At 35.2% G+C, this 15,878-nt stretch overlaps 2 protein-coding genes across 2 annotated transcripts; one reads left to right on the forward strand and one right to left on the reverse strand.

The window, feature by feature from the left end:
• Positions 1-3,574: 3,574 nt before the first annotated feature.
• LOC114379129 (probable polyol transporter 4) lies at positions 3,575-6,060 on the forward strand. The gene is made up of 2 exons (XM_028337719.1): positions 3,575-3,945; positions 4,229-6,060. Exons 1-2 carry the CDS (start codon positions 3,741-3,743, stop codon positions 5,611-5,613), a joined length of 1,590 nt encoding a protein of 529 aa, XP_028193520.1. The 5' UTR covers positions 3,575-3,740; the 3' UTR covers positions 5,614-6,060.
• Positions 6,061-8,285: 2,225 nt separating this feature from the next.
• LOC114380048 (protein STABILIZED1-like) lies at positions 8,286-14,501 on the reverse strand. The gene is made up of 2 exons (XM_028338957.1): positions 11,205-14,501; positions 8,286-8,944 (listed from the first exon to the last, which is right to left on the reverse strand). The coding sequence occupies exon 1, from the start codon at positions 14,344-14,346 to the stop codon at positions 11,221-11,223; it is 3,126 nt and encodes a 1,041-aa protein (XP_028194758.1). The 5' UTR covers positions 14,347-14,501; the 3' UTR covers positions 8,286-8,944; positions 11,205-11,220.
• Between the last annotated feature and the right edge of the window lie 1,377 nt (positions 14,502-15,878).

Consider the following 15,878-nt stretch of genomic DNA (forward strand, 5'->3'; position numbering starts at 1 on the left):
CCCTTTTGCCATTTCACTCTATATGAAAGCTTTGTTATTCAATTGGTTTCCGCTATCAAGCAATAAAAAATACTAGTATAGATATACTGCATGCTTCATCATATTATAATGCAATAGTTTCTTAAATAGAAGCCTGCACTTAGGTGCTTCAAGCCTACAATAGTCATGCTATTGTGAAGGTGCAATCAATACATGACACTTCAAAGAACGCCACAGCGCCTGTAATTGATTCTGTCAAAATAACAGACATAATTCACTAACAACAAAAATAGCACTTCTATCACTTTGATCATGAAAACATGAAATGATATTGTTAATTTGGCTTTAATTAAACTCCAAGTAGAGGCACTTTGAGACATCCATGCATTGTTACATAGATATGTCTGACCCTTGGAATCAAAATGGCCCTAGAATTATACACTGCCTACTTTTCCATTACCATTGCTCAAGCTACCCTCTGCCCATGTGGTTCCAATGCTCATTTTCACATTTGCTTATTCGACTAACTTAAATACATACATAAACAATACACATATATTTTTGTCGTGTTAGATGAAAATGACCAATGGCTCTTTGACGATTCCAATCGTATACTTGCTTCCTTTCTACAATCCCTATCTACTGTTTTGTCATGGATTGTTCAATCTATATATCCACAGATAAGGATCAACATTAAGATGCGTGAGTGTAGGAAGATTCAAACTATAACATGTTTAGGAAATTTTGGTTTATAGCCCTTTTCACCTATTGTACTTATCTTTTGCAAAAGATTAACAACACTCTAGATAAATTTGGCAATTGTTTTAATTGCCATAAAAGGCAAGAGAATATACAATAGTCAAGTTTTTCTTTTTACAAAGATTACATGTTTCCACTTCAATAGTGATCGATCAAACACAAGCACTTCCTTGTTGCTACTTACAAAGTGAAATTGATTCAAATGATAGATAACTTAATTTAGAAGTGCTGCAAATCACCATCCCTGGAAAGGAGAAGCACATATACGAAGTATCTTTACATGTATATTTGGTGACTAAATTTCTTACTGCTTAAAACCTCAAACATACAGTAACATACAGAAAGGAGTAATGTGATAATTAATGTATCATCAAATTGTGTTAAAAAAAATAGTGGTGATTTCACATGTATTTTTTATAGAAAACAATCCTACTCGAGTCTACAGCTGATATGATAGGAAGAGGAAGATAATGACTCAACACTTGAAAGATTATGTTTAGTGATTATGTTTATTGATTTTGGCACCAATTCCGTTAGTGGGTTTCTGCAGTAGTGCTCTATTCTGTTATGAACAGTAGTGCTCTATGTTTTGTAATTCTGTTAGTCCTATAGTGCTCTCTATTAGTGCCTTAGAGATTCTGTTATTAGCTTTTGTCTTGTAGCAAAGGCATAGGACTATATATACTGGAGGTGGAGGTGTATTAACAAAAGGGATATGCAAAATTATAAGGAATTTCCTCCCCCACTGTCTTAAGCTTCTTCCTCCTTTTGTATTCTGTGCTTTTATCTTTGATGTTCATAACAACAGCACTCAAGTAGGGTAGAAATGCTATGTAAAGTGGGATTGTTACGACAAAACCCTCTCGGAACACTTAATAGATAAAAGTACTTATTCATGATTTATTGATGCATATTATGTGAAGTATCTCATGCTATTATTAGTAAATTTTTATCTAACAATAATATCCATGTTTGAATTGATAAACATATATATTTAATGTGTGTTTGTTTCTGCGTTTTTAATACACGTTCTCCTTTAATTTTACATAAAAAATGGGAGAATGACACATAATCAAGACATTTGTCAATTCCACGTATCACCATCAAAGTGCCCGAAGCCTTACTAAATATGCTCTTATAAAAGTCTCACATTTACCAGTACATTTTTTTTTTGGATATACACTTACTAGTACATTGAAAGCTAATGTTTTAATACAAATTATTGTAATATTAAGTGCATATTAGATGGCTTTTTACAAGTATCCCATTGTTCACCCTTGAGGAAGCCAGTTCTTGCTACATATGTAGACACACCTTACCTGAAGTGTGAGAGCCTTCCAAGTATGTCTATCTGGCCCCAAAACTAAAAAGGCCTTTTATGTGTGTTTACTAGTACATAATGTTTTTAAAATTATAGCAGCCGTCCGTTAAATTGATGAAGATATTAATCCACGATTTATTGGTTTAACTGTAATTAAATTGGCAATAAATAAACATATTTTTCATATTAAATAGTATATTAAGTAATAACTTAATATAAAATTACAAGGAATTAAGTTCAATTATAAAGAGTTTAATGGCTAGTTATAAAAAGATTAATAACTATGCACAAATAGTTTTTACATTGTCAACCGATGAAAAAGTTATTATTTGACTCAATTAAAAATATAATATCATTACGAATTGCAACTAACTAGCCAAGGGAGAGAGGAGCATAGCTGTTAGGAATTAAACTGGCCAGTTTTTACCTGATTCATAGGGTATTCTTGACTGATTTTCAAATTACCTATCGAAGAGGGTATGATTCAAACTAGTTGGATCAAGTCCAATCCAATTTTCTCTCACAATAATAATAATAATAATAATAATGTCAATCTGCTAGCCAAATTAGAACAAATGTTGCAATTTTTTTGAAGTAATCATATTCAAATTATATTGAAAATCATTTTATTTTTATCATACGTGTACTTTTTATAGGGCTAATCTTTCATAAAATGTTGAAACGGGGTTCAAATTTTTGTTGGGAAATGTACTTTCATTAAGTGTTTGTCTCAAATAAAAAAAAATTATACTGCTATAAGATATTTATAAAAAAAAAACTAAAAAGATGAATTTAAAAGGCTACTTAGACAATCTTCTTTAAAAAAAAACACTTAGACAATCCGTAAGTCTATATCTAGCTAATTCAATTTTTAGGAAGCAAACAAATTTGAATAGCACGATATACACTATGATACCATTAATTTTCCTGGAGGAGTTGTTACGATACCTTTCCGTGAATGTTATCAAATGTAGATTCATTATAAAGCCAATTTAAGATTGACATTTCTTAATTAAAGAAAATAATTTCGTTTAGCTGATATTTCAATGTATTTGATTTGATTAGGCGATTACGACTAACAATCCAACGAAAATAGTTTAATCTGATCCAAACGAAAATATTTTAAAGAACAATTGCCAGTTTGCCACGTGAAGAGCTAAAAGACAAAAGTGTTGAACCTGACGATCATTGATTCCACTTTGTAGACAAATAATTAGATGGTTTGGAGATTAATCTTTAAGTAACATGTAATAGTGTAATTAATTCTTTTTTCTAAATTGAAAAACTTGAATGTTCAAAGTGCAATTGGTTCGATTATGAATATTCTATTTAATAGCACAATAGCAGCCTAGCTAGTTGATGTAGTTTATAGCCAAAATTCAGTCATTGGACATTGTTATTAATGATTTTAAGATGTTGCATTGAAAGCAGCATTTAAACTTTGATAAATGTGGGAGGTCACACTCACACATGTAAGTAAATAAAATATGGTATTAGGAAGTGGGGTTGCTTTTGCTTTCATGACATAAAAAGTGCCCCCACTTGTTGCTGAGTATTGTCCTTGTATACCGTAAGGTCAATTTTCATGCCATGGTATGGTTTTAGTACTCTCATAAGTCAGAACCAAACCAAACACAATCTTCAGAGGTTACTGCAAGTTACATAGAAATAAAGATCAGATATGGGGTTCCAACAACATGGGAATATGGAAGTGGGGTTGTCTGGAATCACTTTGGGAACAAAGAACAAGTACAAGAGGATGAACTCCGAGCTTCCGGAAGGTTACGATGATGTTTTGCATCAAGAAGCAAGGAGAAACAGTACCAGGAAATATGTCATAGCCTGTGCCTTCTTTGCTTCTCTCAACAATGTCCTTCTTGGCTATGGTATGCTTTATAAGCCTAGTCTCTGATTTTTGTGTGATTCATCTTTGTATTAGTCTAAAGTTCATGAAAGAAGAACTTCCAACATTAAATAAAAAATGTTTAGTTTTTATACTGTCAACTAATCAGAAATCATCAGTAGTATCACTTTTAAGATATTTACTATAAACATCAACAAACTTATTGTACATGCGGATTTATAATTAAATGATAGTTTAAACACACTGCTGGTGCATATATTATTTATTCATAAACGTTAACATGATTTACTCTTGTCAATTTGTAGATGTGGGTGTGATGAGTGGAGCAGTTATATTTATCAAAGAAGATCTGAAGATATCTGAGGTGAAGGAAGAATTTTTGATTGGTATATTGAGCATTGTTTCTCTGCTGGGAAGTCTAGGTGGTGGAAGAACTTCAGATATTATTGGTAGGAAATGGACAATGGCCATAGCTGCAGTGATTTTTCAAATTGGCTCACTCATAATGACTCTTGCTCCTTCATTTTCAATATTAATGGTTGGAAGACTTTTAGCCGGTGTGGGAATAGGATTTGGAGGCTTGATTGCCCCTATATATATTGCAGAGATATCACCAAACACCACCAGAGGCTTTCTCACTACCTTCCCAGAGATTTTCATTAATCTAGGAATTCTTCTTGGTTATGTGTCAAATTATACTTTTTCAGGCTTTTCACCACACATAAACTGGAGGATAATGCTTGCTGTGGGGATTTTGCCCTCAGTCTTCATTGGCTTTGCTCTTTTCATCATTCCTGAGTCACCAAGGTGGTTGGTAATGCAGAACCGGATCGAAGAAGCAAGATCAGTGCTTCTGAAAACAAATGAGAGTGATAGAGAAGTGGAGGAGAGGCTAGCAGAAATACAACAGGCTGCTGGTTTGGCCAATTGTGAAAAGTATGAGGAGAAACCTGTGTGGTATGAGCTGTTGTTTCCTTCGCCTTCGCTTCGCCGAATGATGATCACAGGAATTGGGATTCAGTGTTTTCAACAGATTTCTGGAATTGATGCAACTGTGTATTACAGCCCTGAAATCTTCAAAGCTGCTGGGATTGAGGATAATGCAAAACTCCTAGCTGCTACTGTTGTTGTGGGTGTGACAAAGACCCTTTTTATATTGGTAGCAATCTTTCTTATTGACAAAAAAGGTAGAAGGCCACTACTCTTTGTAAGCACAATTGGCATGACAATTTGTTTGTTTAGCATAGGAGCTAGTCTTTCTTTGTTTCCACAAGGGTCATTTGTGATTGCATTGGCAATTCTATTTGTTTGTGGGAATGTGGCTTTCTTTTCTGTTGGATTAGGCCCTGTGTGTTGGGTTTTGACATCTGAAATCTTCCCTTTAAGAGTGCGTGCTCAAGCATCTTCACTTGGAGCTGTGGGCAATAGGGTGTGTAGTGGCCTTGTGGCCATGTCTTTCCTTTCCGTTTCCCGTGCAATTTCAGTGGCTGGAGCATTCTTTGTGTTTGCTGCTATTTCTTCTCTAGCCATTGTCTTTGTCTACATGCTAGTTCCTGAGACTAAAGGGAAGTCATTGGAGCAGATAGAGATCATGTTTAAGAATGAACATGAGAGGCAAGGAAGTGAAATGGAGTTAGGAGATGTTGAAATTGAACAATTTGTGCAGGACAAAACAGTTTTGACAAATTAATTTTATTAGCTCATGTTTTATATGATTCTGTAAGATGATTTGAAGAGGTTGTGGTATTATGCCAGGGATACATACACAAATTCCATTGGATGTGTTTATTCTGTATGTGAAATTCGGGGAATGACTTTGCTTGCATGGATGATCTTTATACTACACAGATTTGGGATCTATCAGTAAGGAACAGAAGAAAATATGAAAGAAATTCCATTCTGACTATACATTCCTAGTTGTACCGTTTTTCTTTTTTCATTTAGAATATAACAGTGGCAGTAGTATTAATCATGGAAAGAGATTTGTGATAGATTTAGTACCAGAACATCGTTATAATGTATTATTTGAAGGTATGTGATTAAGATTGGAAATTCTTTTAGCATACTGCTGCTGAGAAACTCATTATAAATCCGGTATTTCAAAATGTAATACAGTACTTCATCATAATGTGATTAAGATGGAAATTTTTGTTGTCTTTTGCTAGGAAAATCATTTCTGATGGTCCTGGAATAAACTTGTCTATCATCAGAATGATCAAGCCGTAGTCAGTAGACAAAAGGTCAAAAGATAAAAAATCTTCTATAGTCCTAAAAAAACATATAAGTCAATTGCCACACCAATACTATACTACTAGTATTTACATGCGTTTTTCATTGCAAAAAGTAAAGGATCATTTGATCTGCCCTCTTCTTTAATCTCCTGCTAAACAATGCAGTGACACATGTCAATAATCATATAGCACTAAGTATGTGTTGGAACTTAGAAGTCCTGCATCACGCGACCCTTTTTGTTGGTCACCTTGAAAGCCTATAATAATAAAATAAAATAAAAATAAGTAAACTTCAACTATATCCTAATTTTTATTTTCTTTTTTATTCTGTAACTAGAAAAGAAGAAGAAACTAGGATGTTTTTTAAAAAAATCATCTAAATTTTCTTGACTTCATGTTACTTTTGATTTATTATGTTTCATATTTGTTTTGTTTTGGTACATTAAATTTTAAAAGTTTCATTATGGTCCTTTATGTTTTTGAAATATATCATTTTGGTCAATTTTTTAATTTTTTATTAGAAATGTTAGTATTCTTTTAATTTTTAAAGTTTAAAATGGTTTAATGTTACTTTTGGTCCATTATGTTTTGTAGTTGTTTAGCTTTGATACATTATGTTTAAAAAGTTTCATTCTGGTCCTTTATGTTTTCAAAATGTGTTGTTTTGGTGTGTTTTGGTCCAATGAAACACACTATTCAACCCCTCTTTACATTGATCACCTTTGCTTAGTTCGGTTATAAATGTCAAATGAGAAATTTTTTACTTGTTTGGTCCAACCGTGCACAACAATGGAGATCTTGGTCACATACCTCACAAAGAGTCACATTGTGACTTCCTCATTCAAATATGGATTAATTAGTAAGTTAAGGTTATGCTGTCTTTTGTTGAAGACAACTCTTGCTCTGATCTCTCTTACTTGTGATTTCAATAGCATAGTTGTGTGAAATATTTTGATTTTCCAATGAGGAGTATAAAAATTTTTGTGTGATTCCAATGAAATTATGTGTTTACGTCATTTGATCTGATCTGTGTGGTACTGTATTTTTTATCTTTTCAAATCTGGAAAGGTCGGTGGAGATGATGATTTTTTTAGTTATTTATTTTTTAAGAAATAAAATAAAGATAATAGCGATTTTTAGTCGCCACGATGTAAAGTTAATTATTTTGAAATGTTTAATGTCATTTTTTATTTATTATGTTTCAGAGTTGTTTTACTTTATCACATCAAATTTTGAAAGCTTCATTTTGATATAAAAGATCAAAATAAATTTTTTAAAACTTAATATATCAAAAGCAAAATAACTCTAAAATATAACCGATCAAAAATGACATTAAGTCAATTTTCTTTTGTAAGTTTTGAAGTGTGGTCAAAGAAGTTAATATGATATTGGACTTATAATAATTCTCTTAATCAAGATTTGATTGAGTATTATAGGTTGGAGCGGAAAAAATATGTTAGAAGTCTCACATTAAATTTTTTTGTCGGTCACTCTTCAAATTCTCAAAAAATGTTTAGGTGAAGCTTTAAAGTCAAGATTCATTGTTTTCTATTTTATATTATATAGCTTATTTATTTACTTAGAGAAAAAATCAGCAAAAAAAATTATAATTGCTCTTGTAAGGTGAGGTGTTCATGGAACGGGTTTTTCTTTGACTTTATCAACCTAAAATTTTGATTGATTCAAATTTGTGAATTCATACTAACTGATTGATGTAATGTTTGGTAAAATAAGATGATATGAAATATAAAATTTGAATTAAAATAAAATATAAAAATATGATCTCACATTATATTTTCCTGTTCATTTCATTCTTTTTCGGCTTTCCTTTTCACTCTTACCAAACAGGGGATAAGACTAAATAAATATACAACAAAACTGGATTAACCCAATTTGTTAATAATACACTAATCTTAACATTACATATGATTAAATCGTAGAATTAAAAAACTATGTAATGTTTTATATTTTATACTAACTTATACGTTGTATTCTTACCATGTAGTGTTTTATATTTTATAAAATTTGTGCATCCCAGGTCATATCCATGTTTTCTAGTTCACAGCCTTACAAGCAACATCGTGAAGGATTATTATCACCATGTTTACCACAAGTATAATTGCAACCATAATATCCAGTAAATGAATTACTCTGCAACATTACAACACACATTATATGAACATGAATTCTTTGTATGTCAAGCATATGGCACAAAAGAACATCTATTTTTTAAAAAAATAGCACTGATAAGATAACAGTATCTATTCATTTTGTTTGTATCTGCACATACACAACATGTGCAAGGGTTCTTCATTTGTCCGTTACCATTTTCTCCCCTCAAATCATAATTTCCTCTCCCTTTTCTCTCACTCTGCGGCGAAACACCCTGCTACTAACTCCCAACAGATGGAGGGCATCCAGCACAGTCACGTGAAAGTGAAAGGACTAAAGCTCCATGTAGCTAAGATTGGAAGTGGTCACTCCTTGAACACCCATATCAGAATATTGCGGATTGATTAGTTTCCTCAAACTTGATTTTCAGTGATAATTCTGCTTGTGCAGGTCAAAAGGCAGTGGTTTTCTTACATGGATTCCCAGAAATATGGTACGGAGGCACCAGATGATTGCTGCAGCAAGTGCTGGCTACCAGGCTATTGCCTTTGATTTCAGAGGCTATGGACTTTCTGAGCATCCGGCAGAGCCAGAAAAAGCAAAATTACTTGACCTTGTTGATGATGTCGTGGGTCTTATAGATTCATTAAGCATTACCAAGGTATGCAACAACATGTGCTATACAATACAAAAAAATAAAAAAATAAAAACTTTATTAATATCTCCCATATCTATAAAACTGCATGAGTGTAAGATTTATAGAATAATACAGTCATAGACAATTCTGAAATTAAGAAATTTTATCACCAAAATTTCCATTATGAACTTAGCTCAAATATAAGCAGCCCCATAGTAAAGAGAGCAAAGGTAGAAAACTGAAACCAATGGTTGGTTTATCTCAATATACTTTTGTGGTCATATCAAATTTAAAGGGGGAAAACAATATACCCTTTTGATTCAAGTGAAAACCTAGGCTAATTGCATGTACACTTTCAATTGTTTGCATCACAGGTTGTGCTTGTTGGTAAGGACTTTGGTGCCGTTCCAGCATATATTCTTGCTGCTCTCCATCCAGATAAAGTATATATTCAATCATAACATTAGGCATTCCATTCATGCTTCCAGGTTCCTCTGCTATTCAGAACCTCCCAAAAGGCTCCTAAGGCATCAAGTAGCAGGTGTAAATTCTCTCCCATCATTTTCATCTCGCTCTCTGTCAATAATGAACTGATGATCAACTAAATCCAGGAGCCAGGGAGAGCAGAAGCAGATTGTTGCCACTTTGATGTTAAGTCGGTTATAAGAAACATCTACACACTCTTTTCTGGAAGTGAGATACTAGCAGGTGATAATCAGGAAATCATGGACTTGTATAACCCATCTACTCCCCTGCCACCATGGTTCTCTGAGGAAGACCTGGCAACCTATGTATCACTGTATGAAAAACCTGGCTTCAGATTTGCATTGCAGGTTCCATACAGGTAATCAGATTCTCAGTCCCAGTACAGTACCTCTTCTAGAAATCTTGAAAAAGTGGATTCGTTTTCCTTTTATTTCAGTATTGGCATGTTATTCTCAAGGAGTGAAATCCTATTCTAAATAATTGTACGCAACTAAGGTCCTTTTATAAGAGATGTGACATTTTCCTTGAACCAGGTTTCTTAAGTTGAAGTCTTATGTTTCGATGCTCTAAAATAGTTTTCTAGTCTAGGGTACATCAGTAATATTATCACAGCTAATAATCCACACGGGACTCTTGGAGTGGATAGTGGTATAAGTGATCCTAAAATCACAGTTCCAGCACTGCTGATGATGGGTGAGAAAGACTATGTCGTCTTCAAGTCTTTTGGCATGGAGGACTACATCCAAAGTGGCACAGTGAAAAATTTTGTGCCAGACTTGGAAATCATATATATTTCAGGAAGCCATTTGGTGCATGAACAATTTCCCGAGAAGGTGAACCAGCTCATCATTGAATTCCTTAACAAACAAAAGCATCTGATTGTCTGACCTGAAGCTCAGAGTATGAGGCTATATTGTATAAGAAGCAACTCTCTTGTGGTGGGATGATTTTTAAGGAATCACTTATTTCCAAATAAGGCAACAAGTAACTTGAATAAGTACTTATTTGATAGTACTTGATCTACACTCTACAGACATAAATAAGCTCAACAGCATTTTGATAAATACTATGTAATTCGTGTAGAATTGCTTTTGTTCTATCCTCAACATTAATAATCAATCATCTCATTGATGACCAGCGACAGTGACTATAAAAGTCAAATAGCTAATATTTTATAATTAGATTATGTGCCAATCCATTTGGCTTAGTGCATGGATCATACTCGGTTGCCTAAAGTTGTTCTTAAACAGCTTCATCCTCCATCACATGCTGAGCTTCTATCTATCTGCAGAAATTGTTTATCGATCCTAATCTGATTGCCCAAGTCAGTTGGTCACGGTGTGTATAATCACCATCTTTGGTCACTGTTAAACAATCCTAATGAAGCTCGAGATCTAAGTATACAACCCATCTTCAAACAATCAATGAAGCTTGAAATCTAATACCAGTGTATGGAATTTCATGAAATTAGCATCAAAATAAATGAAGGACAACTTTAAATAACTAGCTTTGAGTTTGAGATTCTTTAGTATCTTAAATAGTCTGAACTCAGTTTCCTACACAAAGTTGCCTACAGAAGATACTCGAATAATACTATTAGTACAAGCATTTTTTAATAGGGGTGAACATATGCAATAAAGTAGAAAATCAAGAGAATGGTTAGATGACAGAATACTAACACACAAAAATACAGAAGTTGCACATGCAAGAAAGAAAAAAGCAAAGGAAAGAAACATGAATGAGACTAATATATAAGTTCCTTCAATATTCTACAAGAGACATTAAATAATGTTCAAAGTTCTCTTCAAAACTAACCATTTATGACACAAAATCAATGTTTATTATTCTCAGCCGCATTCTCTTCTTTCCCAAGTGCAACCACTACTTTCTTCAAGATGGATTCTGTTGGTTGATGAGAATTCTCAACAGCCTTTGAGATTGCTTGCCATTTCTCTCCATGTTTTGGTTCAGCAGCAATACATCTCTTCAGTACATCCTTCTGGTTCTCCTCTGTTCCATGCTGCAGTTCAAATTTGTATAACAATGCCCAGAAATCCCCAATATCAGGCGCTAGTGTCACAGCCCTACTCAACCAAGTCCTGGCTTTGTCCACCTTCCTATCAAGCCAAAATAATTTGGCCACAGCAGCAATAACATGGGGATCATGGTCACATTTCTTGATGGCATCCGCGCTCTTGGTTTTACGTTGGGGACGAGGAACCATCTCAATTGATGCTGCCCACAGAATACCACTGTTAGGACACTCCTGCAATGCTTTTGCCATCAAAATATCAGCTTCTTTCTTATATCCATGCTTCAATTCCGCTCTAACAGCAGCAAGCCAGAGTTCAGGGTTTTGAGGATTCTTCTTGCGAGCCATTGTGAGAACTGCACGTGCTTTACTCAGTCCATTCATCTCCTCTTCAAGATTAGCAAGAGAGAGCCAAAGTGGTACGCAATTAGGACAGTTTCTCAATCCAGATTCGTAGACTTTCTTAGCTGCATTCATGTGATCAAGCCACTTTTCAGGCTGATCAAGCCTCTTTGCATTCTCAGCAAGCTGTTCCTCCAGCTGGCCAAGCATCAACCACAATTTAAAGAATGAAGGGAATTGCTTCAGACCTTCATCTAACAATCTCCTCTCCTCTTCAATGTTCCCCAGTTCTCTCTCCACAATTGCTGATTTCATCCAGACTCTTTCTGTACCTCCTCTCTCTCTGGCTTTAGCCAACAGCATCCTAGCTCTCTCAGGTTCATGGTTTTCAAATTCTAGCTTGAAAGCAGCAAGCCATATTTCCTCAGAATTGGGAATGGCAGCATAAGCTTCTTGGAGGATAGCACGAGCTGCAGGCACATCTCCAGCAAGCCACTTCTCTTTGGCACCCATAAGCCAAAGAACTTCAGCCTGTGGTCTGTAGGTAACTGCTTTACGAAGTAATGCATCAAGAGATTCCCTGGTACCATGACTCTTTTCCAGCTGGGCTGCTTTGATCCATATGCTCTTCTTAGTTAAGAAGACAGTCAAGGCATGAGCATATATAGCTCTGGCAGTCTCAATAGAACCTCTTTTCTTGCATTCCTCAGCATCAGCAACCCATGTCCTCTTCCTATCTTCTTCTTCAACTCCAACCCCAATAGTATTATGAATTATTGCTTGGCAAGTTACAACCGACCCAGCACGCTCAGCTGCCTCTGCTTCCTTCATCCAAGCTTCCCTATCAATCACCACACCTTCTCTCTGCAAAGCCCTTATACCCCTTTCAATGATCTTGCCAACCATGGAAGTATTCCCATTAGCTTCCTCCAACTTGGCAGCAGTTATCCATATAGCTGGCTCCTTGGACAGCCTCTCCCTCGCCCTATTAAGAACCTTCTTAGCATTGTCATAAGTCTCCAACCTCGCAAGCGCAAGCCACAGTTCAACATGCAAAGGACAACACTCCACAGCCCTGTGAAGCAAAAGCCTAGCATCCTCCTCATTAGCAAGCTCCACAACAGCCTTCCACAGCCTAACAGAATCAGGAATGTGCTCCAACCCCTTCCTCAAAACCCTACTCCTATTCGCATCATCATTCTCCAACTTCGAAGCCTGCATCCACAACTTCACCGAATTGGGAATGGACTTGACACCCCGCGCAATCACCGCCTTCGCCTCATCCGGATTCGCCAGCCTACAAGCCTCCAGCCACACATCCTCATTTTTGGGACACTCCTCACACCCTTTTTGTATCAACTGCCTTGCCACCTGCAGCTTCCCCGCCAACTCCTCCAGCCTCGCAGCCGCAATCCAACCCGGTGGGTGCTTCGGATTCGTCTGCGTAACACTCTTGAGCAGCAACCTAGCCTTCTTGAAATCCGAAATCTCAGCATCACTAGTAATCTTCATACTATTAAGCACAGTCAAGTACCCTTTAGGATCGACATTGGTCATCCCGGAAACCGAATCCGACAACCTATCCAACTTCAAAGACAACACAGTTCCTCTACCCTCACCAACAGCAGTCAAATCAGTAACCGGGGTTTGTGCCCAAGGAGTCTCAGTCCCATTAGCAGCCCTACTCTTAGGATCCAATGCTGTCACATGCTCTTGCTCTTGCCTTGCCTTCTCCAAAAGTGTATCAGGCACAGGCACAAAACTCTCAAACCTCTTCTTCTTGTTCCTCGACGAATACCCCCCACTCTCGAACTTCTCAAGACTCTGCCAATCATCAGGAGAAAGAGTATACAATCTCCTCTTCAAATCAGCGAATTGCTCAGTGATTTTAGGGTTCGAAGCGCGGTATTTCTCAATCTCCTGCTTCAACCTCGCTTCCCTCCTATCCTTCCTCCGCGAATCCATCCTCTTATCAATTGCTTCCCAAACCGCATCTGCTTCTTTGTCATCTTCATCGTATTCCGCCGAAGCGAATAAACCGACGTCGTTCCCTTCGAACTCATCAAACTTCTGATTCTCATCGTATCCCTTGTCCTCGCCCTCGTCGTCGTCCTCATCCTCCCCGGGCTTCCCGCGGCCACGTCCGGCGCCGGAGGTGCCGCCGATGGTGGTGGCGGACCGGTCCGGAAGATCGGGCGCGGCGCGGGCCGGACCGATATCGGACCGCGTGGTGAAGCCGGTGGCGCCACGGCCGAGACCGGCGACGTAATTCGGAGGCGGCTTGGAGTTGAGGAAGTCGAAGCGCGGTTTGGGCACCGCCGGAGGGTTGGTGCCGCCGAGGAAGGGGACGTGGAGGGTTAGGGTTGAGTAGGGTCCGACGCCGAGATCGGAGATAAGAAAGGAATCGTCGGAACCGTCATTGTCGGCGGTTAATCGGCGACTGTGGGAGAGGAAGAGGCGCTGGTGGGAGATTGGAAGGGTTAGGGTTTGTTGTATAGCGAGTTTGAGGAGATGAAGAGTGGTGGTGTTAGGGTTTAGGTCTATGGAGAAGGTTTTGTGATTGGGTGACACGATGAACACCATGGTTGTGTTGTGAGTATGGGGTCTCAACGACAAATCAGTATTATGGAGTTAACGATCTTCGGATTCGAATGGAACTACAGTTAACAGATGAAGGTGACAGAGAGTTACATATGTAGGGTTGCAGTTACACCGAATAAAAGCCATTTGTGTTTTTTTTTCTTACATATCGAATTGTTTCTTGTAAGTTACTTCCTGAGCTTATTTTTTAAAATATAAGCCTCAATTATTTAATTTATTAAAATTATAAAAAAAATATAATTAATTTAATTGATAGTATTAAATTTGTTATAAATTTATATATTTTTTAAATTATACTTATTATTGATATTTATCTTTTTTCTAAATTTTTTTTATCAATACATTCTTTTTCTTTTAATGAGAAATATTTTTAGTTTAAAAATAATTAATAAAAAAAATTATAAATTAGATATTATAAAATAATAAATATCATTTTAAATTTAGGTCTTATAAATAGGAATTGAGAGAGTATTGTTTTTTATTTTCACTAAAATGTAATTTTAGTCTTCTTATTTATTAATATGTAATTTTTTTAAAATGTTGATACATTTAGTTTTCTTATTTTATAAAATCAGTTTTCTTCCATTCTAATGGAGGTAACAAAATTATTAATTTTGTAAGATAAAAGGACCAAAATGTCTCAATTTCAAAATAAAATGACTAAAATTGTAGATTAGCAAAAATAAGATAACTATTATTGCATTTTAGCCTTTTATTTTTTATTTGTGTATTTAATTTTAGCATATGTGAATTGGTGTCTTTCTAAATTTAATTTTTGTCATCTACTTCCATTAAAAAATAGTTGATGTGACAAACAAATAATGATGTGGTTCTGTCACACCGGCTAAAGGATAAAAAAAAATTAAAATGACTGAAAGTGAAAAAATAGGTGTACTTGTATAGGGATTAAAAATGAAAAAAGGAAATTTACATAGATTAAAGGGACGAAAATGAAAAGACTTAAATATATTTTTAGTTCTTACAAGTTTTTTTTTCTAATTTTAATTTTTGTAAGTTTGTAACTTTTCAATTTTGATTATTGTAAGATAATTTTCTCATATTTAGTCCTTTTACAAATGCACTTATTTTTATGTTTTTTTTTCAATTTTCATCCTTGTAAGTACAAACTTATATGGACTATAAATAAAAAAATTTGAATCTTATAAAGACTAAAATTGAAAAAATATAAACTTACAAGAATTAAAAATGAGCAAAATATTTTACAATGACCAAAATTGGAACAATACCAACTTATAGAGACTAAAAATAAATGCTAAGTTATAGGGATAAAAAAACATATTCAAGCCAAATGAAAAAAGTAAAGCACTTACAAAATGAAAAAAGAAAAGGCTTAAATATGAAATTGGTCCCTAGTTGGATATTTTTTTACTTTCAATCCTTGTAAGTTTTTTTATCAATTTTAGTCCCTGTAAATTTACGTTATTCCATTTTTAGTTCTTGTTGTTAGTCATTATTATAAAAATGTTAAATAACAACAAGGACTAAAAATAAAA

This window comes from Glycine soja, chromosome 12 (genome assembly GCF_004193775.1).
Source record: "Glycine soja cultivar W05 chromosome 12, ASM419377v2, whole genome shotgun sequence".
Lineage (NCBI taxonomy): Eukaryota > Viridiplantae > Streptophyta > Magnoliopsida > Fabales > Fabaceae > Glycine > Glycine soja.

Bases quoted from the DNA above. Each gene is read 5' to 3' on its own strand.
- LOC114379129 (XM_028337719.1), top strand. From the start codon at position 3,741: ATGGGGTTCCAACAACATGGGAATATGGAAGTGGGGTTGTCTGGAATC. The intron at 3,946-4,228 runs GTATGCTTTATA...GTCAATTTGTAG, and splicing joins CAATGTCCTTCTTGGCTATG to ATGTGGGTGTGATGAGTGGA.
- LOC114380048 (XM_028338957.1), bottom strand. From the start codon at position 14,346: ATGGTGTTCATCGTGTCACCCAATCACAAAACCTTCTCCATAGACCTA.